Below are 24,721 nucleotides of genomic sequence, written 5' to 3' on the forward strand. Positions count from 1 at the left end.
ATTTTTTTAAACGTTAATTTCTCAAAATCCACTGGAGCACATATATTGAGACATAGCAAAGGCACGTCGGGCAAACCATATCTACAATTTTGCCAAGTTTCATGTAAATCTATTCAGCCGTTCGAGCTAAAAGTGAGTCCAACCGCCCTATGGAAAAATGAATGGGAAAAACGCGTTTTGGGACCCCCCTTTGTTCTCGGCCCCCCCTTGACGAAACCCCACCAAATTTTCAGGGGCTGCTCAGAATAAAAATGTGCCATTTTCCTGAAAATTTCAGCCAATTCCGTCCACAAACGCCAAAGTTATTAGACATAGAATTTTCAGAAATCCCATAGAGAAAAAATCCTAACTATATATACCCACTGGCTATCGCCAGTAGGTAATATACATATATAAACATATGTAATCTGCATATCTATATAAATATAAATGCATGCATACATATACATATATGCATACATATGCATGTTATTTACATGAAAGTTTTAAAAACACTAATAAAAGCAAAGCTAAAAAGCCACCTCATTACAAACAGAATGGCTTTAACTTAAACGAGGGCGAGATCTATTGCATTTTCAATGCTTGTTTACTTTGGTTCTATCAAGAAGGCATTCAGATGTGTCACACATTTGCCATAAATTCTGAATGTTAGCACTCTAGTTGCTCATTAGATCACTGTAGTAAAGCTAGTGCTCACCAGGGAAGTCTGCTGCTAATCATGGTTTGCAGCCATTTTCCCGCATTTTTTATCCCGCAGACTTTCAGTCCGCATACCATTATCCCGCAAGGTCATTGAGCTCGCATACCATTATCCCGCATTTTTTCAAAACGCATGTGCATTTATCGCGCATGCCTTTACAAAGAATTACGTTTTAAAGGCATGTATGGTAAATGCATTTGCGTTGTGAAAACCACGATGACGAGAGAGGTAAGTGGGTTTGTGTTAATTTTTTCGTGGGTTAGTGATTGTGTAGTGTAGTGTAGTGTTGTGTAGTGTAGTGTTGTGTTAGTGTAGTGTAGAGTTGTGGTGGTTGTTTAGTGTAGGGTCATGCTGGGGGTAGTGTTTTAGGGTTTAGGGTTGTGTTGTAGTGTTTGCGTAGTGTAGGGTCATGCTGGGGGTAGTGTTTTAGGGTTCAGGGTAGTGTTGTAGTGTTTGCGTAGTGTAGGGTCATGCTGGGGGTAGTGTTTTAGGGTTTAGGGTTGTGTTGTAGTGTTTGCGTAGTGTAGGGTCATGCTGGGGCTAGTGTTTTAGGGTTTAGGGTAGTGTTGTAGTGTTTGCGTAGTGTAGGGTCATGCTGGGCGTAGTGTTTTAGGGTTTAGGATAGTGTTGTAGTGTTTGCGTAGTGTAGGGTCATGCTGGGGTGTAGTGTTTTAGGGTTTTGGGTAGTGTTGTAGTGTTTGCGTAGTGTAGGGTCATGCTGGGGGGTAGTGTTTTAGGGTTTTGGGTAGTGTTGTAGTGTTTGCGTAGTGTAGGGTCATGCTGGGGGTAGTGTTTTAGGGTTTTGGGTAGTGTTGTAGTGTTTGCGTAGTGTAGGGTCATGCTGGGGGGTAGTGTTTTAGGGTTTTGGGTAGTGTTGTAGTGTTTGCGTAGGGTAGGGTCATGCTGGGGGTAGTGTTTTAGGGTTTTGGGTAGTGTTGTAGTGTTTGCGTAGTGTAGGGTCATGCTGGGGGTAGTGTTTTAGGGTTTAGGGTAGTGTTGTAGTGTTTGCGTAGTGTAGGGTCATGCTGGGGGTAGTGTTTTAGGGTTTAGGGTAGTGTTGTAGTGTTTGCGTAGTGTAGGGTCATGCTGGGGTGTAGTGTTTTAGGGTTTTGGGTAGTGTTGTAGTGTTTGCGTAGTGTAGGGTCATGCTGGGGGTAGTGTTTTAGGATTTAGGGTAGTGTTGTAGTGTTTGCGTAGTGTAGGGTCATGCTGGGGGTAGTGTTTTAGGGTTTTGGGTAGTGTTGTAGTGTTTGCGTAGTGTAGGGTCATGCTGGGGGGTAGTGTTTTAGGGTTTTGGGTAGTGTTGTAGTGTTTGCGTAGTGTAGGGTCATGCTGAGGGTAGTGTTTTAGGGTTTAGGGTAGTGTTGTAGTGTTTGCGTAGTGTAGGGTCATGCTGGGGGTAGTGTTTTAGGGTTTAGGGTAGTGTTGTAGTGTTTGCGTAGTGTAGGGTCATGCTGGGGGTAGTGTTTTAGGGTTTAGGGTAGTGTTGTAGTGTTTGCGTAGTGTAGGATCATGCTGGGGGTAGTGTTTTAGGGTTTAGGGTAGTGTTGTAGTGTTTGCGTAGTGTAGGGTCATGCTGGGGTGTAGTGTTTTAGGGTTTAGGGTAGTGTTGTAGTGTTTGCGTAGTGTAGGGTCATGCTGGGGTGTAGTGTTTTAGGGTTTTGGGTAGTGTTGTAGTGTTTGCGTAGTGTAGGGTCATGCTGGGGGTAGTGTTTTAGGGTTTAGGGTAGTGTTGTAGTGTTTGCGTAGTGTAGGGTCATGCTGGGGTGTAGTGTTGTAGGGTTTTGGGTAGTGTTGTAGTGTTTGCGTAGTGTAGGGTCATGCTGGGGGTAGTGTTTTAGGATTTAGGTTAGTGTTGTAGTGTTTGCGTAGTGTAGGGTCATGCTGGGGGTAGTGTTTTAGGGTTTAGGGTTGTGTTGTAGTGTTTGCGTAGTGTAGGGTCATGCTGGGGGTAGTGTTTTAGGGTTTAGGGTTGTGTTGTAGTGTTTGTGTAGTGTAGGGTCATGCTGGGGGTAGTGTTTTAGGGTTTAGGGTAGTGTTGTAGTGTTTGCGTAGTGTAGGGTCATGCTGGGGTGTAGTATTTTAGGGTTTTGGGTAGTGTTGTAGTGTTTGCGTAGTGTAGGGTCATGCTGGGGGTAGTGTTTTAGGGTTTAGGGTAGTGTTGTAGTGTTTGTGTAGTGTAGGGTCATGCTGGGGGTAGTGTTTTAGGGTTTAGGGTAGTGTTGTAGTGTTTGTGTAGTGTAGGGTCATGCTGGGGGTAGTGTTTTAGGGTTTAGGGTAGTGTTGTAGTGTTTGTGTAGTGTAGGGTCATGCTGGGGGTAGTGTTTTAGGGTTTAGGGTAGTGTTGTACTGTTTGTGTAGTGTAGGGTCATGCTGGGGGTAGTGTTTTAGGGTTTAGGGTAGTTTAGTTGTTTAGTGTATGCTAAAGGCATATTCGTTCTAAAAGTTTTCGTTATTTTAATTTGCGGCCTAATAGTACATGCGGGATTTTTTTTGCGGACTGATGGTATGCGGGATTTCGTCATATATTCGCTAATCATACTTTCTATGGCAAAATGAACCCCCTCATTTTGTTCCTTTTTAAATTAAATGTTTTAAGAGTTACCACTTTATTCCAATCAAGATGGCTTCAGGTGTGCCATACCTTTGTAATAAGTAGGACTGTTAGCACTCTAGTTGTTCTTTAGAACACTCTGGGACAATCTGTCATTGGGCTATAGTTGGGCTACATCTGGCTGATATTTGGGCTACATTTGGTTTTTTGTCTCTGGTGGCCATCTTTGGGCTACATTGGGCTACATTGGGCTACATTGGGCTACATTTGGGCTCCAACATATATATAGCCCAATGTAGCCCAATTTATATTTTTCAAAGTAAATTTTCGTAAAAACCACTGGAGCCTATATCTTGAGACATAGCAAAGGCACATCGGGCTACCAGTCCCTACAATTTTGCCAAGTTTGGTGTAAATCCATTCAGCCGTTCAGGCTAAAAGTGAGGCCAACCGCCCTATGGGAAATTGCATGGGAAAAACACGTTTTGGGACCCCCCTTTTTTCTCGGCCCCCCCTTGACGAAAACCCCCCAAATTTTCAGGGGCTGCTCAGAAACAAAATGTTCCATTTTCCTGAAAATTTCAGCCAATTCTGTCCTCATAAGCCAAAGTTATTCGACATAGAATTTTCAAAAATCCCATAGGAAAAAAATCCTAACTATATATACCTACTGGCTATCGCCAGTAGGTAATATATATATATATATATATATATATATATATATATATATATATATATATATATATATATATATATATATATATATATATATATTCCCTGAAAAAACCATAGGTTATAGACCATATATAGTTAGGGATTAGCATTTACAAAACCTTATTTTATTCGCACAAAACCATTGAAATTCCATATATAGTTAGTTGCACTAACTATATATCGCGGACCCGCAATCCACTGCTAATGATGTCACATATTACATAATTCATGACATGGTCAGTGACATCACTGATGACATCACTGATGACATCTCAAATGACATCACTGATGACATCACTGATGACATCTCAAATGACATCACTGATATCCTTTCACATGGGGCTTGGCCCCATGTGAAAGGATGCATTGCTGGAGTAGCTTCATTTTTGTGACACACTCCAGCAATGCTTCACTTTTGTGCTTACAGATACGTCTGAAATACTAACGTGTCTAAAAGAACTTCCAACATAATACGTCATAAATTTAATATGACGCATGAGTAGAAGACTGAAGGACTCATTTATGAGGCCATGCGTCACTTTAACGCCACCAGAGCGTCACTTTTTGTGACGCACCAGTGCTGTAAAAAATGTACCTTATTCAGTCATATTTACAAAGTGACGCATCTAGGTAGTTACGTCACTTTGTAAGCCCCTGCGCCACATTATTCCGACGTTAGGTGTAATGTATGCAAAAGGGACGTATTGACGCAAGAAAGGGTCGTAGAGGTGACACAGTGAATAAACTGGGGGCCTCATTTCTGAAAAGTGACGCATCGCTGCGTGAAAACAGCGATGCGTCACTTTTCTGTGCGCACTCCTTAAGACATTCCTGATGTGTCATATTTAATGTATGACGAATCATGTCGCAAGGAGTTACAGATACGTCAGTATTTCTGACGTATCTGTAAGCACAAAAGGGACGCATTGCTGGAGTGTGTCACAAAAGTTACACAACTCCAGTAATGCGTCCTTTCACATGGGGAAAGCCCCATGTGAAAGGTCTTGCGTCAGTCTTACGCCTGCTCTGAGGCAGGCGCAAGATTTTGACGCAACAGCGTCATAAAAGTGACGCAGTGAAATCTCATAGATTTCACTGCGTCACTATTACGAGGCTTTTTGCGGGGCAACACCCCCTCTGCATACATTATACCTGACGCAGGTATAATGTGGCGCAGGGTTTTAAAAAGTGACCCATCTACCTAGATGCGTCACTTTTTAAATATAGCGCAACAAGGCGCATTTTTTACACCGCTGGTGCGTCACAAAAAGTGACGCACAGGCGGAGCAAAACTGTCGCAAGGCCTTCATAAATAAGGCCCTGGATTTTCCCCATGCTTCGCTCCCTGGTGCGCTCCCCGGTGCGTGTACCGGGCGCTCACCCCGTGCAAATCGAATATTTTTTTAAATGCCCCGCGGGACCCCATTTTAGCCCCCACATCAAACCTGGGGGGTCAGGGGGGGTCTACCCTGCCCCCTTTTAGTCATTTCTCCCTTTTTTTTATGTCACCTCTTGTGTCTCGATCCTACCGAGACACAAGATGGCGGCCGCTCCGGACTGTTTCGAATGTTTACAGACACCCGTGAGCCAATCAGCTTTCCTTGCGCAAGTCGCGTAGCAATCCCCCGGCGCGCTCCCCGGTGCGCGTACCGGGGCGCGCCTATAGATATATATATTTTTTTAAACCTAAATTACTCAAAATCCACTGGAGCACATATCTTGAGACATAGCAAAGGCACATCGGGCTACCAGTCCCTACAATTTTGCCAAGTTTGGTGTAAATCCATTCAGCCGTTCAATAGTTTATTTGCACGTGTGAATATGTGTGTGAGTAACTTTTGGATGAATGTCGGTGTGTAACAGGATGTATAGGTGTATCTCTTCATATGATGAGTGAGTATATGTATGAGTGACTATATAGAACTGTTGGTGAATGAGTGGATGTGTATATAGATAGTGGAAGTACAGAATTGCTTGTTGTAACTGATATAGGTATGTCCATTTTTTAAAAATTTCAGTTTCTATTTTTGAATATGTGTCTCAAGGGTTACTTTACACTGAGAGGAGGTCTGTCACTGTGTCACAAGGATGGTGTCATCAGTGATGTCATGAGTGATGTCACTGACCATGTCATGAGTGATGTAATATGTGATGTCATCAGCAGTGCATTGCACGCACAAGTTATAGTGAGTCCGACTAACTATAACGTGGGAATTTCAATGGTTTTATATCAGTAAAATTTCCAGCTAACTATAACTGGTGTGAAACCTATGGTTTTTTCAGTGAATTTAATAGGTTTTTTAAATGCTAATTCCTAACTATAACCGGTGTGAAACCTATGGTTTTTTTCAGTGAATTTCATAGGTTTTTTAAATGCTAATTCCTAACTATAACTGGTGTGAAACCTATGGTTTTTTCAGTGAATATATATATATATATATATATATATATATATATATATATATATATATATATATATATATATATATATATATATATATATATATATATATATATATTTACTACTACTAGTGGTTGCCAGCAGGTAGTTATAGTTAGGGCCTTGTTTCTATTCAAAAAGCATTTTTTCTATTGCAAATATCTTTGGCGCCGTTTGATGAATCTTCTCAAAATTTTCAAAAAAGATGGGGTGGTCAGGTCAGCTCCTGTGTTTCAAAGTTTCAGGGTGATTCGTCAAGTGGAGGCCGAGAAAAAGGGAGGGGGTCCCAAAACGTGTTTTCTCCATGTTAACTTCCATAGGAACCTTTAGACAGTCCGAACTGCTGAATGGAATGACACCATATTTGGCAAAAAGAAAGCACTCTTTTTGGTAAATGGTATAAATCCGGTCATTAGTTGCTGAGAAATGGAAACATTTCTCAGATATCCATATATCTCAAGTCTGTAATCTGATTGGCTGCCAGCAGTTCCAACCAGGAAGTGTTGGCAGCCATGTTGTGACTTGGTTGAACTGAGTCACAAGAAAAAAGGTAAAAAAGGATAAAAAAGCAAGAAAAGGGAGCAGGGTAGAAACACCCTGACTCCTAGACCTGCTCAGGGGGTTCCTGCCAAAAAAAAGCATTTATTGTTTTTAATTTTCAGCTGGAGTCATGTTGGGTGCGCGAATCCGGCCAAAAAATGAAGCCCGGTCTCCCTCGCTTCGTTTTCTTTAAGCCCCCGGGTAGGCCAGGTCCCATGGGAAATCATAAAAATACATGCAAGGGACTGCCACCTCCTTGGGGTTAAATTAATTAAATATGGGGGGAACGCGGCTTCCTGCAGTCCCGGGGACCGCCACCTCCCCGGGGCTATCATTAAAAATGAAGTGTGGGAGACTACCATCTCCCTGGGGCACAAAATAAGCAAATGCGGGGGCTGTTGCACCCCTAGGCCATGGGGAACACCACCTCCCTGGTGCTACACAGAAGATAGGAGGGGGCTGCATAGCCCCTCTCCAAGAGCCCACCATGGCCCTGGGGACTGCCACTTCACAGGGGCGGTTCCAGCAATGTCCGGGGTGCCCACCCTGGGACATTGCAGTTTGCTATGGCTTGGCGAGAGCATTGCTACCACCATGCCATAGAAAACTATTTTTCGCTTAATGGAAGCGAGAGCATGGAAAATGCTCTTGCGTCCATCAGGCGAAGAAGAATTGCATTTGGGCAGAGGGAGCTGCATGTTAGCAAAACATGCAATGCTGGCTCCTGCAGGAGGCGGGGAGCCGTCATGAACCATGGGGGCCTTGGGGCTACCCCTGCAGTCCCCAACAAGAGGCCAATCCCCGGGGGATTGGGTCCCCAGGTCCGTAAATATCCAGACAGTAGGGCTGCTGGGCCCCCTCCTTTAAAATATATACATTTTAAAAAGATAAGCAATGGCCAAGCCCTGTGGGATTGGATCCCCGGGGCCGAAAAAAGAAAAATAATTGCCAGGTCCTGGGGAATTGATCAGCCCACACGGCCCCCTCCCTTTTAAATTAAATTAAAAAAAAAAAATGTGTCAGACTCCGGGGGATGGGATACCCTTGGCGCTTGAGGCCACACAGCCCCTTTCCTAAATTAAAAAAATATATAGGAGCTGGCAACTCGCTGGAGACCCGCCCCCTTTCTCCACTACTCTGCAAACACACCACCTGGTGCGCTCTCGGTTGGGGGATGAAGTCCCCATCGCTGCTGAGGGTCCTTAGGGGCCAACTAGCCCACCAGGTACCTCCAGTAAGCCCCACACAATGGAATTGCTGAGACAGGCAGTCAATCAGCGACACAGCCTTACAGACACTCACTCCTCACTCATACAACTTTTCACACATGTAACAGTACCCCATACAGCCACTGACTCACCCATTCAGTGATCCATACAGGCAGTCACACACCTCTTCACCCACAAACATAGACACCCAGACAACCATAGAAGTGGTCTGACAACCAATCAATAACCCATATAGCCATTCACGTACCCACCAACACACTCATACACCCACATAGACATTAACTGATAGACAGATACACACATTTGCAGAACCAGTCACTCACCATACATTAACTGAGACACCTAATCACTCACTTATACAGTCAGTCATGCACCCACTGAGTCATCCCTATAGTCACTCATAAACCCACTGATTCACCAATACACCTTGGTATATTTATTTAACACTCATAAACTTTTCAAAAACACCCACAGTCCCAAGATAACGTCACCAGTGATGTCATTTGAGATGTCATCAGTGATGTCACTGACAATGTCAACAGTGATGTAATATATGAGGTCATAAGGAGTGCATTGTAGGGGTGCGAGTTATAGTCACCTCAGCTAACTATAATGGCTCAATTTCTCTGGTTTTGTATGAGTGAAATGTCAGACTAACTCTGATGTCCTAGAGGGACCTTTGTTTTTTCTGTGAATATCTTAGGTTTTTTAAATGTTATTTTTTAATTATAACGTCCCTGAAACCCGTGTTTTTTTCAGTTAATTTCTAAGGTTTTTTAAATGCTAATTTCTCACTATAACACCCCTGAAAACTATGTTTTTTCAGTGAATATATATATATATATATATATATATATATATATATATATATATATATATATATGTAATGAAATATTTAAGCATATGTAATTACAAAATATGCATGATTTAAAATATTGCAATTCTTTTTAAATTAATACTCTATTGTGTTTTTTTCACTTTTTGTATTTTAAATGATATTCATTTTTCTTGCATGTAGTTGAATAAATGTAAAAATATGTTGCTTTATTTTGTTAAACTTTATATTTAGTATATATTTTATTTAAGAATTATTTTTATGTCTAAAATATTTACTGGGATTTGTATTTTAACATTACCATTTTTTTTTTAAATAATTTTAAACATTAATCATAATTACATCTTTTAGAACTTGCTGTTTTCTTTTATGTTCCTCGTCCTTTTCCTTGTGCCTGTTTTTATGCTCCAGGCACGTCTGCATGCAGTAGTCATTGTTGTATCGTTTTATTATATAGTTAATAAAAACCATTACAATATTAAAATGCATCATTTAAAATGGATCAGTTTAAATACTTAATTGACAATTAAAATCAATATCAGTGCTGTTACAGATCACATGGTCATGATTTGTATGCGTCCACAAGAGTTCATGTATAGTTCGAGGTTATTTATTGGCTCTGTACGTTAAATGTTCTTTTACTTTCAAACTTCTTAATAAATTTGACTGCTCTACAGATCAATTGTGGGTCCGCTGTACACGGGACATAAATTATTGCAGAACGGCAAGTACGTATTCTGTGCTCATTGAACTTGGCCTATAACCAGCTCCGACGTTCCTGATCCAAAGCCGGACAGATGCAAATCAGGTGCATAAATTCTTGCTTTGCAGCACCACATAGATCGCACTCCTTGGTGCCTGGGGTCTTCCAGTCCGGTCATTCAGCGTTTGTTGGAAGGCTGCCCATCCTAATACTGAGTTATTTTAATTTGATGTATAATGGAAAGGCAAGCCCTAAATAGGTCACAGGTTTGGGCTTGTTATACTATTAAAGTGTCATCCAGGCATGTGAACGGTGGCTAAGGATTGACTTATCATTAATCAGGGAGTGACTGTTTGCCACCTTTTTAGCTACCAGCTTGAAAGTCGATACAGGTAGCTTGGTATGCCACAGGGATGTTAGTTTGGTGGTTTCTAGGGAGATTTTTAAAAACTTAGTATATAGAGAATCGGGCTGTTTTGCATTGCTTCCACATTGCAGAATTGATTTCTATTTCCCTGTGCATCCAGATGTCATACCAAAACTTGACAGTCTCGTATTTTTTTTGCAGTTCTTGAGACTGCAGGCCGAACTCGAGCCGAACCTGTGCCGGCGACGCATTACACAGTAAATTAAAGACACGCTTGTAGACACTCGTTGAATTTTGTCTAGGAGCTTGGCGCTTCTGCCGTGATGTAACACACTGCCGTAAGATATTGTAGGGAGCAGCTTGGCTTTGATGACCGTCAAAAGGGGACTGAGTAGAGGGACCTTTTAATTGCTACGATAAACTGTTTAAAGGATACAACAATGCTATTCCCTTCTTTTCGTTGTCCTTAAAATGCGTAGAGAGATTGAGGCGCCTGTCCAGTTGTATTCCCAAGTAGTTTTTTATTATCTATTGTAAAGAGTGGCGATGCTTTGCGACGGTGAGTTATTACCATGATCTTTGTTTTCTTGCTATTTATTTCAAGAAGATTCTGTTTTGTGTATCCAGCTAGTTCGTGCAGAAGGCGTTGCAGGCCTATTTTCGTCTGGCTGAGAAGGACAACATCGTCGGCATAGGAAAGATGTGTTAACCATAGGATTCCTAGCCAGGGTGGATGGGCATTTATCCCATCCAGCCTTGTTGTCAGGTCAGCCATAACTAGATTAAAAAGATGCGGGGCCAAGACGCAGCCTTGCTTTAATCCGTCATAAGTGATGATCTTCCTGGTTAGCCGGCGCCCATTATCGATCTTGACCTGCATCCAGGTATCCGTATACAGGGCCATTATGGGATTCAGTATTGTGTCTGGCAGGCCCTGCTGCTTTAGCTTTGACCAGAGTAGCTGTCTGCTAACACAGTCAAAGGCCACCTTGAAGTCTACAAAGCAGGAATAGAGTGCTTGATGACTTTGCATGCTTTTTTCAGCGATCATACTTATCGCCATTGCATTGACCATGGTACCTATTGTACGACGAAATCCTGGTTGGCCGGAATTTATTGGCTTCAGACCATTTTGTGAGGTCGATTAACACCAATGACGCTTAATATTTTGCTTTGGTGTCTATAAGTGCTATCAGGCGGTAGTTGGCTGGATTTTTACGGTCTCCCCCTTTATAGATCGGATTTATAATCGCCCCTCTCCAGCTTTCCGGGAGCCGACTTGTGTTGTTTATTGATTTGAAGAGGCTGTTGAACTTACAGGCCCAAAACTGGGGATCCTCCCTATAGATAGCCTGAGGGACACCATTCGGTCCTGGAGCACTGTCTTGCCTGCTTCTCTTTATTATTCTTAATATTTCTTGTTTCACGTGTGAGCCGGATATATGATCAATGCCTTGCTGTTCATTACTTGAGTTGTTTGAGTCTTCTAGAATAAAGCTCTCCTGATTAAATGCAGTAGTCTTAAGAGAACATCTTGCCCATCGGCTTTTCGGGATCTCCTTTATCCGTCACCTACAAGGCAGCACTGATGTAATCTGTTCTTCTCTTTCTTCTCTAGTGAAATGGCTTGTCTCAAAAGTAACACTCTTTGTTGTGATATAATTTCATCCATAAGTTCAATTTGCACCTGAAGATTTTCTGCTGTTAGATAAACCATCACCATACCCCTTAGGGAGGAAATTATATTGCCACAACTTTTCAGAATTTAATACTATACCACCTTCTCCAAACGATAAGATTTTTATGTTGAGGAAGTCATATATTTAATTTCAAATATATATATATTTCCTAAATTTCCAATAGAGTAGAAAGGATAGTTTGGTGAAACTAGAGTTGAGGAAAGTTTCAATTTTAGAGACTGAAGCTCTTGGGGCAAAAAATCTGAATACAATGAAAGTTACAGACTTGCGGCAAACATATTAAAACACTTGAACACATTCATGCAGTTGCTATATTTATGGAGAGAATACCTTAAACACCATTATTTTATAGATCCTTATGCACACAATCCATGAAGTGTTCGGCAAACAAACATGGTTTACTCGTGATTTTTACAGTTCTACATATTACGGAAATGTTACTGAAAGAGTTTTGATGGAGTGTTTAGTTTCATCATGTAGTTTTAAAAAATAAACTTTTCATATGTAGACTTGCATTTTCTTAAACACATGGGGGCAGATTTACAAGCCCCTTGTGCCACATTTGTGTCACTTTTCCCATATTAAAAGTGACGCAAAAGTGGCGCAAGGGGCTCGTAAATCTTCCCAATGTAATCTTCATTAAAGTTCTGGCCTTCTCTTTAAAGTCTGTATTAACATTAGGTGCAAAGGCATTTCAATTTTGTGATGAATTTCTCTGACTGACCATGTAGTCCATATCAAAGACTAGGGCGCCCATTAGGATGTCGAGCGGATTTCCCCCGCCAGGCTGGCGGTAGCCACCGCCGGCCTGGCGGGGGCAATCCGCCCGACATCCGTCCCAGAATTCCCCCCGCCATATTAGAATGGCGGACGGCTGCCCCCGTCCCCTTGCGGCTGGGGCGGAAAAGGATTAATATGGTGGCGGTGTCTAATAGACACCGCCAGCCATATTATGATGGGCCTAATATGATACCTTTCCGTGGCGGAGGGGTGGGGGGTGCACACGGGGGGTACCTGTGGTACCCCCCAGCATTTGCATACATGAAGCAGCAGGCACCGTGTGGTGCCTGCCGCTTCGTGTATGCAAATGCATGCATGCATATTTAACATTGTGGCGGGTGGTGCAGGGAGCACCGCCCGCCACAATGTTAAAAATGATTGATGCGCTTTGTGAAACATTGAGTTTCTTTTCTGTTTTTAGCAAGAAATATCATAATATTGTTTTTTTCTACTGTGTATACTTTCTCAAATCTCCAATCTCAGCTCAGTAGGTCCCATAGATTAGTTGTCAGTTGATACCATGATGACCCACCTAAATACGTGTGTAGGTTCCATATTGTACAGAACGCCCTACTCTCCCTCCAGTGCTTCATTTCCAATAGGGTAGAGGACTCCAGCAGTGACAGGGTTTGTTGTTCACAAAAACATACTGTGTCACATGGCAAGGCTCATTTTTGTAGCTCGGTGGTGCATTTTTTGACACCTGGAAAACTGGAAACTGGAAAACATTGCAAATCCTGACTTTTACAAAGCTTTTTGGTTTGGGACAACACAGGAAAATTAGGACTTGGAAATAGTCATGTTGCATATATCCATGTTTTATGTTAATAGAACGATTCTGTAGAAGATTAATATTCTTCACCTCCGTGCTCTTGTGCATACTCTTGAAGTATTATGCCGGTTAGGTCAAAGTGCAAGATAGGAATTCTCTAAAAGGATCTATTTGATATTCTATATTGCCCATCCCCATGTCTATTGTAAGCAGAAAAGTGGAAAAAAACTATTTCTCTTCAAGAATCAGATATATAGACAAAACCTTGAAGAAAGGTCTGAGGAACTGAACATTCTGAAAATTAAATTCCAGAGATATCTGTTTAAGAATTCCCAAATCATCCTCCAGAGTGAAAGTAACAATGTTCTTTATTATTTTTCACAACAATGGCTGAGTCTACAGAGTTCTTATTCAGTGGGTGAATCCACAAAATAATTTTGCATCAAACATATGACTCTATTGTTAGTGCAGCAATTTCTCAACCTTGCAGGCATTAATTTGCCTCCTGAGATGTAAAGTGGGATGAAACTACTATGGCCAGTTGGCTTAGCCACAGCTTCAGCCTTTTAAATCCCAATGTTTGGTCCTGTTCATTTGACCTTCTCATACATGTTCTACCTCTCATCAGTGGTCCAGAGTAATCCCTGTTATTTTCCTGTCTCCGGAATACAGTTTCTGGGGGTCACAGTAATTCTGCAGGCGGGTAAATAATGTGGATTACAAGGTTTTGGAGAATAACATCCAGAAATCACTGCTTCAGCACTAATTACAGCATGCCTTCCCCAATGTTGTACCCAGTGTTTTCAGCAGCTATAATTTCTGTGTGAAACACAGCCATTTATAATTCATATGCGCTCACTACCTACTGCTTCAAGGCTACTTGGAGATCATGGGCAAATTGTAGGAAGGACTTTAGGCTATGCTTAGCATCTGTGTAATCTCATCCTGGATTTTCATTGATCATTTTTCAATTCGTGTTCAATATAACAGGAGTCAGTGGGCCACTAGCCTTAATGTCTGTTGCTTTAATTGTTTTAGCATAAAACCTTCTTGGTTTTTTAATTTAGTGCTGAAAAGTTATTACACTTTTCAAATTATACTCAGCAGTGGCCCATGCAGGAAAGAGCGGTGCGGAGGTGGGGCCGGGTGGAGGGATTTCTACAGGAGATGATGAGGGAAAATTAAAAAAATAATTTTCCTTCCTCATCATCCGTTGAAATCCCCCTCACCCGGCCCACGGCTCTTACCTGGACTGGCCGTGGCTGATCATACTACTTACTTTGACACCCAATCACTTTTGAAGGCAAGCCATGTGCTTTGTCTGTTAAGGAAATGTAAGTCTTCTTACGTCACAGTTCTAGTTCATGAAAGATCGAATTGAGAACAAGCTTCACAGATATGCAAATATGTTAAGTAAGAGACATCTGGGGATATATTCATTTATTCAGGTTAACCTTGCAGAGTCTTCTTGACACATTAATAAATATTATCTTGAAGAAACACATACCAGTATAAACTCCCATCAGTATGTAGATTAAGTCAATCGACGGTCGAGCTGTTTCTGTGGAATTAAGTGAACCAATGGTCATGTCTGGACAATTGCCTGCTCCACAGTATGTGTAGTTGAAGACAGTTCCTAGAGAATCCACAAGAGATTATTAGACTTTGGATGGTACTTACACAGCAGTTCTAAACAGGGGGAACTCATTATGAGTGGCTCCTGAAATCCCATATGGCTAGGAACAGGAATTACAACGATTGGCAGAATCATGAGATCCCTGAGAACAACACAGATTTTTTTTGTTTCCTCCTGAGATTTGAGCTGGTCATGGAGATTTGAGCTACCTTTGGAAAAGCCATTTTAATCTGTAAATACTGTGAACAGAATTGCTATATCTGAATGAATGAATAGAGGAATGGTAGCACTCTAGAAAGTGATTTGCCTATGATAGCCTCTCATTGACTGAAGGAGTTAGGTGTTCATCGAGTTCCGAAACTGTGTTTTTTATAGAGTTGGAACTCTTTTGAGGCTGGTATGAAATAACTTAACAGCCTTTCCAATTAGAGGTAGGGGATGCACTTTTGAACACCAAGGGGCCTATAACGATGGACACTGTACCGGGAAACGGGACCGGCTGCCATAGGTCTGGCGGTCCCGACATGGAAATTAGGATGCAACAAAGAAACAATGTCCTGAGAGGTTAGGATATGTAGACAATTAAACATGCATGCATACAACATTACTTGTAAAGAAGGAAGGAGAGTACTCATTGGTATGAAAAAAGATAGTTCGTCATCTTTATATTATGACATTAGTTTCATGGTCGGACGTTATACAGTTAGAAGCAGCACTGCATAAACTGAATTGATGACAACCGTATAATACTTGGTGCATAGAGGTGTACAAAGTGAGAGTGGCGACGCAAGTGAAAGTGAACAGCGTGGACGGCGCACTGTGAACAAAGTGCAGGTAATTTACAGTGAGTGGCTCAAAAAAACATGTGACAACGTGATATCACAGTAAACAGAGGTTCTTTCAATTAGATGTAGAGCCACAAAGGAGGAGTGTGCCTGTTATTAAGCTGCTAGGTCGACGGCGTTTCGATCCACATTAGTTTGGATTGTAATCAGGACTTGGTTGTCTGAGTTGGGGCGTGCTTGGGTGGATTCCGGTAGCGTGAATCGTCTATTTAGCAAGCCTCCACGAATAGGAGGGGCAGCCTATAGTACATTTGACTGGCCAAGCCAAGGATCGTCTGGGGCCTGCATGAGGGCACTTGGAAAATCTGTGCTTTAGTCGGCCGTCTTTGATCAGCCGTGTTCCAGCACGTTAGCTGAGTAAATCGGCGTGCTGGTGCTCGAGTGAATCCAGGCGTTGGAAAAAAAACCCCCAAAAAACGCCTGGATTCACTCGAGCACCAGCACACCGATTTACTCAGCTAACGTGCTGGAACACGGCTGATCAAAGATCTTTGTTGCATCCTAATTTCCATGGCGGGACCGCCAGACCTATGGCAGTCAGTCCCGTTTCCCGGTACAGTGTCCATCGTTATAGGCCCCTTAGCGTGCGTTGCCTGCCACATTGTGTATGCAAAGGAGTGCAACCCCAACCGCACCAACCCCTGGGGGCCTGCAAAGGGCCCCCAAAAGTGAACTCCGCATGGCTTTCCATGGCAGGGTCTCCACCATGGAAAGCCCTGCACCGCCGCCCATCCTAATGTGGATGGCAGTGTCTTACAGACACGTCACCATATTTAATCCCTTTTCCGCCCGGTCGCCTGTCTGACCAATGGAAAACCAGCGAAAGGTCTTTCCGTCCGCCGTGGTCCCCACCGCCATTGTAATTTGGCGGGGGGAATTGGTAGGAAGTCGGTGGAAAATTGCGTGCGGATCGCCACCACCAGACGGGCAGTGGCGATCCACCGGCCATCGTAATAGACACATAAGTACTAATTCATATGGTACGCGAGTGACATATCTTTCCTATGATGCCCCGGTGAGAAGTACTCAAAAATTGAGATGATCGTGCGTAGAGGCACTATTGGCAGTTTTGATACAGAAATGTTTAGACTAACGTGTATTTTGTTTGGAGGCCATTTGCAGTGTTCAATAATGAACCAACTTAATGAAACAGGGTCAGGTACATACAATATATGAAATAGTTTAATGCTAATAAGAAAAACAAAAACATGTTTACTACTTACCCCACCTCTAACCTCCACTACTAACGTTTTCAGGGAACTCTCTCCACCCACTGAAGCTGATATTCTAGCTGTCTTGAAATCTATGAAGTCTGGGTCACCCACCGACCCCTGTCCTGCCCGTGTTTTAGGAGGGGTGGCGGAGGTGGTCTGCTCTGAGGTCTCCGAGATTATTAGTCTCTCCTTTCGGACTGCTACAGTTCCCGGCTGATGGAAGCTGGCTAAACTTCTGCCGCTTCCTAAAAAATCGGGATTGGATCCTTCAGTTCCAGCTAACTATCGACCCATCTCCCTGTTGCCAGTGTTGGTCAAAGTATGTGAGAAGATCGCATTTCGCCAGCTAGATGCTTTTGTTGAAGCTTCCTATGCTCTCCACCCTGCACAATCTGGGTTCCGTGCTGCTTACAGCACTAAAGCAGCCCTGGTTGAAATGTCTGAGGCCATCAGGGAGTGCCTGGATGCCGGCGGCATAGCGGCTCTGATATTGTTAGACCTCACTGCCGCTTTCGACACGGTACCCCATCAACTTCTTCTCATTCGGTTGTCATCCATTGGCATCACTGGTTCTGCCTAAGAATGGTTGACTTTGTTTCTGGGCAACCAGACTCAGCGGGTGTGGCTGTCTCCCTATTCGTCCTCGGCCAAGCTACTTTCCATCGGGGTGCCACAGGGGTCTACTTTAAGTCCATTGCTGTTTAATATCTACCTGAACCCCCTGATTTTCTTGGCCGAAGAACTGGGCGCTAAAATAATAGCCTATGCAGACGACACGCAGCTTCTGTTCACTTGGCCGGGTACGGATCTGGACACTTCATCTGGCCAGACCTGCCTCTCTTCAGTCTTCAACTGGCTTGCACTTGCCCAGTTGAAGCGCAACGAAGATAAATCGGAAATTCTTCTCTACGGACAGTTCCCTTCCAACTTCAGAGAATCTCAGTGGCCCTCTGATGTTCCACACCCTAGTTCTGTGGGCAAACCGGCAAACAATTTGGGGGTATGGTTCGGGGAAAACTTAAAATTTGAAGAGATTATTAAAAAACGTACCTGCGGCTGCTTTGGTACTCTTAAAGCTCTTCGCAGATTTTTCCCCCTGCTTCCGAGGATGGCCAAAGAAACAGTGGCGAGGGCCCTAATTCTTTTCTGCCTAGACTATGCCAATGCCTTGTTCATTATATTCCGGCCTACCTGACCAACCTCCTTCAGATCATACAGAGCACAGTGGCTAGACTTCTCTTTAACATTTCGCGGAAGTCTAGCATCCGGCAACATCTGCGCAGCTTGCATTGGCTCCCAGTAGCACAACGGGTTATGTTCAAAACCCTCATTTTTGCTCATAGAGCCATCCATGACCAGGGTCCACTGTACTTGAGGAAACTTTTCTCCCTGTACATACCGAGCCATCCCCTCCGGTCAGGCACTCAATACCGGCTGACTGTTCCACGCTTCAAACGTACACGTCTTGGTGGGCATTCAATTGCCATGAAAGCAGCTGTAGCCTGGAACATCCTTCCCCGAAGCTACGCGCTACTCAGAATTTCAATCTTTTTAAAAAAGCACTCAAAACACATTTTTTTAAAATGACGGTCTAATTCTTCAAGTCCATCTGTTTACTGCTTATTTGCATCTTTACGCGCCAGGATACTCCTGAGTAATTGAGCGCGCTATAAAACCACCCATAACATAACATAACTTACCATTAATGGTTCTCTGACTAAATATCAAAGAAGAAATTAGATTTCCCCATACACCCGATGATTGGTATACCAGGAAAAATATTCCAAAATACAGGTTAACAACGTCCATCTTGTCTTTTCCCTTTTTCTCTGCATATCGAAGTCCACTTAATGTAAGGTAGGTGCATTTTGAAGCCCAATATGGGCCTCCACCAAATCCCAGGATAATAGCAGCTGGGATCAAAGTGTACCTGAAAAGTAATGCAGTAATTTAATAAACCATTCCACCATACAACATGTTCATTACAACAACACTGACTCACCATTGTCCTGTATTCATTTTAATCAATTGGATGTGTTTCTTGTCATCGGTTTCAATGGGCCTCCAAAGATTACTTTACTCATGTAATTCTAGTCTATGCATTTAACTTACTTATAGCTTTCCAAATGTATTATTAACATTCTTGATGGATTTTTTTGCATAGGTTTGTGTTATGAATATGTTTTACATTAAATAAATTTGATGGTTTCTTTGTTTCTTTGCTTTGCTAAATATGTTTCTGTGTACAGGAAGCTTTTCTTTGGCTATGTTCATCTCTGTCATCAGGCCAAGGTATTTTGCATGCATTTTTAGTCTTACCCATGTGCGTGTATTGCAATGCCATATCTTATATTGTTGTAGTATTTACATTTGACCAAAAAAGTTTTGTTTCATTAAAGCAAATGATTTTTTAAATAGTTATGGTTACTGTTATAGATAAGAGTTTAATTTTCCTTTTAAAAAGTGGTAAATGCTCACATTATCTCGGATTGGTAGAGGTATATTTTTTAATTGGGAAGAAACAAAATACTTTCGTATCTCATCTAATTACATTTTTGTAGCACCTATTCAAGGAGAATATTCTTTTTAAGAGGAACATTGTTTCATTGAAAAATGGATACGCTTAAGAAACATCAGTTAGGAGGTATGCACACCTCTGCAGCAAATGGAGGCATAGCAATATATTTTCATCTGTCTCTCTCATTAAAAATGATCTCAACAGAATGATCATGGAAAACTATGAATAACTATAAATAGCATTCCACCCTATATAATGAGCTTAAATGTCCAATTTCAATAAAACCAAAAGTTTTGGAATAACAAACAATAACTCAAAATAATGTTTGTAATTAGTTATTTAAACCTTTTATGGATATACCACTTGAGATTAAATGTATCCCTAATAACGATTTAGGAGTATAATAAGAGGAATTTGAATGAAAGTTTCCTGAAGAGTGTAGGTGTTTTATTAATCCAGATGCCCACCATTATGTACTCTTATTAAATGTATTCAATGCTATTATCAGTTTATGCTCCAGTATTATATATGCTTAACCTAGACCATGCTATAAAGAAACAGAAAGCAGAAGATTTCAGTTATTTTAATTAAGAGAGGCATAACAAAATCCGTAGACACATTTTGTGTTTAGGTTGAAGCTACATACTAATTTTGGGGATGATTCATGAAGGTATTTATGAGTATGTGAAGTATTACTATATAGGTGCAATATTTTCAAAATTTTAAGTGAAGATATATGAATTAAATCTGTTGTAATGCCTCTACTTTTGTAATTCAAAGTACATCCATGTTTTACCATCACCTTCTGTATCTATGTTTTAAAGTATCATTGATGTTTTTGTATTTTTGGCACATAATGTCTCTTTTTGTGATAGCTGATTTTTATTTAAATTGAATACTTTACATTGTAATGCTCTATCTGAGTTTCGAAAACTTCTAATCCAAAATGTCTATTGAAAAAGTGAAACAAAAAAGTAATCTAAAAGTTAATTCAAATGAAAGAAACATGTCAAAGCCTTTTCAAATACACATGAGGCAGGGGTTTAAAAGAAACTTGACCCAAAAGTGACAGTAGAGATAACAGCAACATGAAATTTGATACTAAAATGTACCACTTCATTACCACAATATGGTAACACCCATTTGTTCACTATTTAGGTTATAAAATATCCAGACCATTAGACCATAATATTTTTTTATTATTCTGTCTTTTATTTAAATTCACATTTAAATTTAATGTCAGCTGCCCATTAATAAGATTATATGATTTGTGCATTACGCATGGCATCTGAAATATACTAATGCCTCACATTTTATTACAGACAAACTCCTAGGGATATTATCTTGTGATGGCACTTCGATTCTCCAGTCAGAATACATTAATTTATTTATATTTAAAAGGGCACTTAAAAGGGCACTTCAATCTAAATCATTTTACAAATAGATGTAACAAATGGGAAATAGGTAACTAGCAGTCATAATAAAAATATACAATACCCAACAAAGATCGAGATTCATGGGCCACGCTAATATGGTGATGCTTTCAAGAGTTTTTCTTAATAACATTAAATATAACTAATACGGATAATATACTTATGTTTATCAGAAGCTCATTATGCATTTTTAGAGTAAAGAGGATTAAATAATAAGGGCTAGATTTAACTCTCGACGGAGGTCACTCCCCGCCAACATTATGGTCCACCAGCCAGGTTTTAATACAAATGGACCATAGTTTGACGATGGGCAAGACTACTCCTTCTCTATCATGGTCAAACTTCTCAGATGGCCCAACGGATTTAGTTTTGATGTATCACTTTTCATCTTGACTTTAGAAATCTAGGGCCAGATGTAGGTATCCAAATACCGGTCGGAAATGGAACATGAAATTTGATACCAAAATGTACCACTTCATTACCACAATATGGTAACACCCATTTGTTAACTATTTAGGTTATAAAATATCCAGAGTTCCCTGTGAGGGTCTCATTAGACCATAATATTTTTTTTATTATTCTGTCTTTTATTTAAATTCACACTTAAATTTAATGTCGGCTGCCCATTAATAAGATTATATGATTTGTGCATTACGCATGGCATCTGAAATATACTAATGCCTCACATTTTATTACAGACAAACTCCTAGGGATATTATCTTGTGATGGCACTTCAATTATCCAGTCAGAATACATTAATTTATTTATATTTAAAAGGGCACTTCAATCTAAATCATTTTACAAATAGATGTAACAAATGGGAAATAAGTAACTAGCAGTCATAATAAAAATATACAATACCCAACAAAGATCGAGATTCATGGGCCACGCCAATATGGTGATGCTTTCAAGAGTTTTTCTTAATAACATTAAATATAACTAATACGGATAATATACTTATGTTTATCAGAAGCTCATTATGCATTTTTAGAGTAAAGAGGATTAAATAATAAGGGCTAGATTTAACTCTCGACGGAGGTCACTCCCCGCCAACATTATGGTCCACCAGCCAGGTTTTAATACAAATGGACCATAGTTTGATGATGGGCAAGACTACTCCTTCTCTATCATGGTCAAACTTCTCAGATGGCCCAAAGGATTTAGTTTTGATGTATCACTTTTCATCTTGACTTTAGAAATCTAGGGCCAGATGTAGGTATCCAAATACCGGTCGGAAATGGCTGTAAATACCGATTTTCGGCCGTTTCCGACCGGTATTTGGATATTGAGATGTAGGGGCATGTTAAATTACAGAATCGGTAATTTTACCGAATTTGTCATTTTTCTGATTCGGTAAAATACTGAATAGGTAAAATTACCAATTCTGTAATTCAACATGTAGGTAGCACTGTAATCAGTGCTACAAGGGTTTAAGAATTCGTTATTTACCACCAACTAGAAGTTGGTGGTAAATAATGAAAACCCTTCAAAAAGCATTTTTTTTTGCTTTAAAAAACGTGCCATGTTGCAGGCATACATGCCCTAAGGGCATGTATGTCAGCAACATGTGCACCCAGCACAATTGAGGGGTGCAACAGGGTGTCAAAGTGACACCCTGTCCACCTTGCAAATTCGGTAATTTTACTGAATCGGTATTTACCGCTTCGGTAATTGGCATTGATTCCTATGGGCCTCAATTACCGAATCATTCTGATTCAGTAATTTCAAAAGTGAAATTACCTACATCCCATTTACCTACTCTTAAATACCGAATCGGTATGATTCGGTATTTAAGAGTAGGTAAATCGAGATTACCTACATCTGGCCCCTAGTGTGGTTCCCGCATCCCTGTATTACAAACATATTCTCTTTCTGAGACGAAGTCCTGAAAGTCGGCCTCTTATGTAAACCTCATATTAGAAGTACAAGGCTCCATGTATCACCCACTATGCAGGTATTCATACTATTATCATTTTGCCTTTAGATACGCAATTTGGCTTCTCGCCATTTTATATCTTTTTCTTTCTCCCATTTTCATCATGACCTTATTTAGTGCACATTCATCGGACTTTACTGGAATAATTATCACTTTTCAATCATAGACAAATCACTATCTGAACTCTTGGTAAAATAATCTTCGGTCTTTTAAAAAATGGCTCCACATATAAATGACCACTTCCTAATTATTAGATACTTATCCAGTCTGTTCTAATTTTTTAGATATGCCCTTCCCTTCTATTCTCAATAAGATTATTTCTTTGGCAACCAGACATGAATCTCGCGTCTGGTAAACGTTTTACAATAGACACTTAGGTAGTCTCCACCACCATGTTTTAAAAAAGGATAAGGTGTGTAACATCTAACTACTTATCATGACAAACGCAAGAATATTTTATGCTAAGATAACAAATTGTAAATCATTTCTCTGCCCCAAAACCACGCACCCCCAAATACTTCCCCCTTTCCCGTCCTTTCTCAGAATAGACACTATCCTCCTATGTGTGCATGAACATCTCCACGCTATCCGTGATGGTCTCTTCTAGTGGCTCACTTACTCACCCTTGTTTACTCCACCCACACTTAGAGGTTGGAGGTCTTTTGAAGGTAGTGACAGTCCCACCATTTTTTTATTGTGAATCGTTGAACTCAGTGTACCTATTTTAAAGTTCTTCATTTAGGAAGTTTTGTGGCTTTCCTGATGAAGGTGCATTATACGCCGAAATGCACGTAGAGAAGATCAAATGTAAAGCCACTCCAAGATTATCTATCTATATATTGTTTGTTGCATTTTTGTCTTTTTATCGATTGTATATTGTTATGACTCTTTGAAAATGTATGTCTGTCGATTTTACTATATGTCTCTGAGCATTGATATTGAAAATATCAACTCATATATGTAATCAATAGATGGGTAAATTGTGTCTCATAATGTTTTTAAATGAAAATTTGCATTTAAGAATTTTTTTTTTTTATGATTTTGCACGTAACCTGAGTCCCATATCATACATGGGAAATCTATGGCCTGTTAACTTGTCTTGACTCTGAGTTGCCTAGGGATATTTCTCTCAATTGTATATTGCCCTGCCCTAGGAATCTAAACATTTCCCAGGGGGTACTTGTTACTACATGCCAACGGATTAAGGGCCATTGGAGATTTGCCTATATATGTCCACTCGCCTAATTTAGATGGGCCGACAAATAGCTTTTTTTCAATATCCCCTCACAGTGAGAGGAAGCTCCCATGGCAAGGGGGACACTTCTTTTTTTTCAAAAAGAAAATACTGCTTTAGCTTTTTTGTTTTGAAAATAAAAAAAATTCTATTTTTGCCGTATGGCTCTGTCCTATTTGACGGAGCCATTCTGCAAAGTTTCAATGCATTGGCAAGAACAGGCTTGATGGTGGTTCCTATAGGTGCTTGAAATATCTGTCAGGCTGATGGACATTTCAAAATTTGACAATTGACACCTCCATCAGGGTGATGGAGTAAATGACTCTGTTGCCCTGGCACAGGTTGGGCCGGCCACCAAGTTCTAGAGGAGACCGTATGTAATGATATTATAGGCTTAGGGCCAAAAGACAAAGGCACTGAGGTACAAAATGGAAAGTAAACCAACATGTAGCAAATTATCAGATTAATGAATGTGAGCAACATAGTTAGAATTAATAATAGATGTACAGTGGGGAAATAAAATCTTTCTTTTTCTTTTGCTAATGCTGCACAGGATTGCCAAACAGCATTG

General features: G+C 40.8%; 1 protein-coding gene across 4 annotated transcripts in view; it reads right to left on the reverse strand.

The window, feature by feature from the left end:
* The window catches only part of LOC147708009 (N-acetylglucosamine transporter UNC93A-like), a 534,754-nt gene that overhangs the window by 106,182 nt on the left and 403,851 nt on the right, over positions 1-24,721 (reverse strand). For all 4 annotated transcript variants that reach the window (XM_086926817.1, XM_086926819.1, XM_086926820.1 and 1 more), the window contains 2 exons: positions 18,730-18,959; positions 14,842-14,970 (listed from right to left, as the gene is read on the reverse strand). In XM_086926817.1, coding sequence (XP_086782943.1) covers positions 14,842-14,970; positions 18,730-18,959 — 359 coding nt within the window. The remainder of the gene's footprint in view (positions 1-14,841; positions 14,971-18,729; positions 18,960-24,721) is intronic.

Source organism: Lissotriton vulgaris, chromosome 6, assembly GCF_964263255.1.
Source record: "Lissotriton vulgaris chromosome 6, aLisVul1.2, whole genome shotgun sequence".
Lineage (NCBI taxonomy): Eukaryota > Metazoa > Chordata > Amphibia > Caudata > Salamandridae > Lissotriton > Lissotriton vulgaris.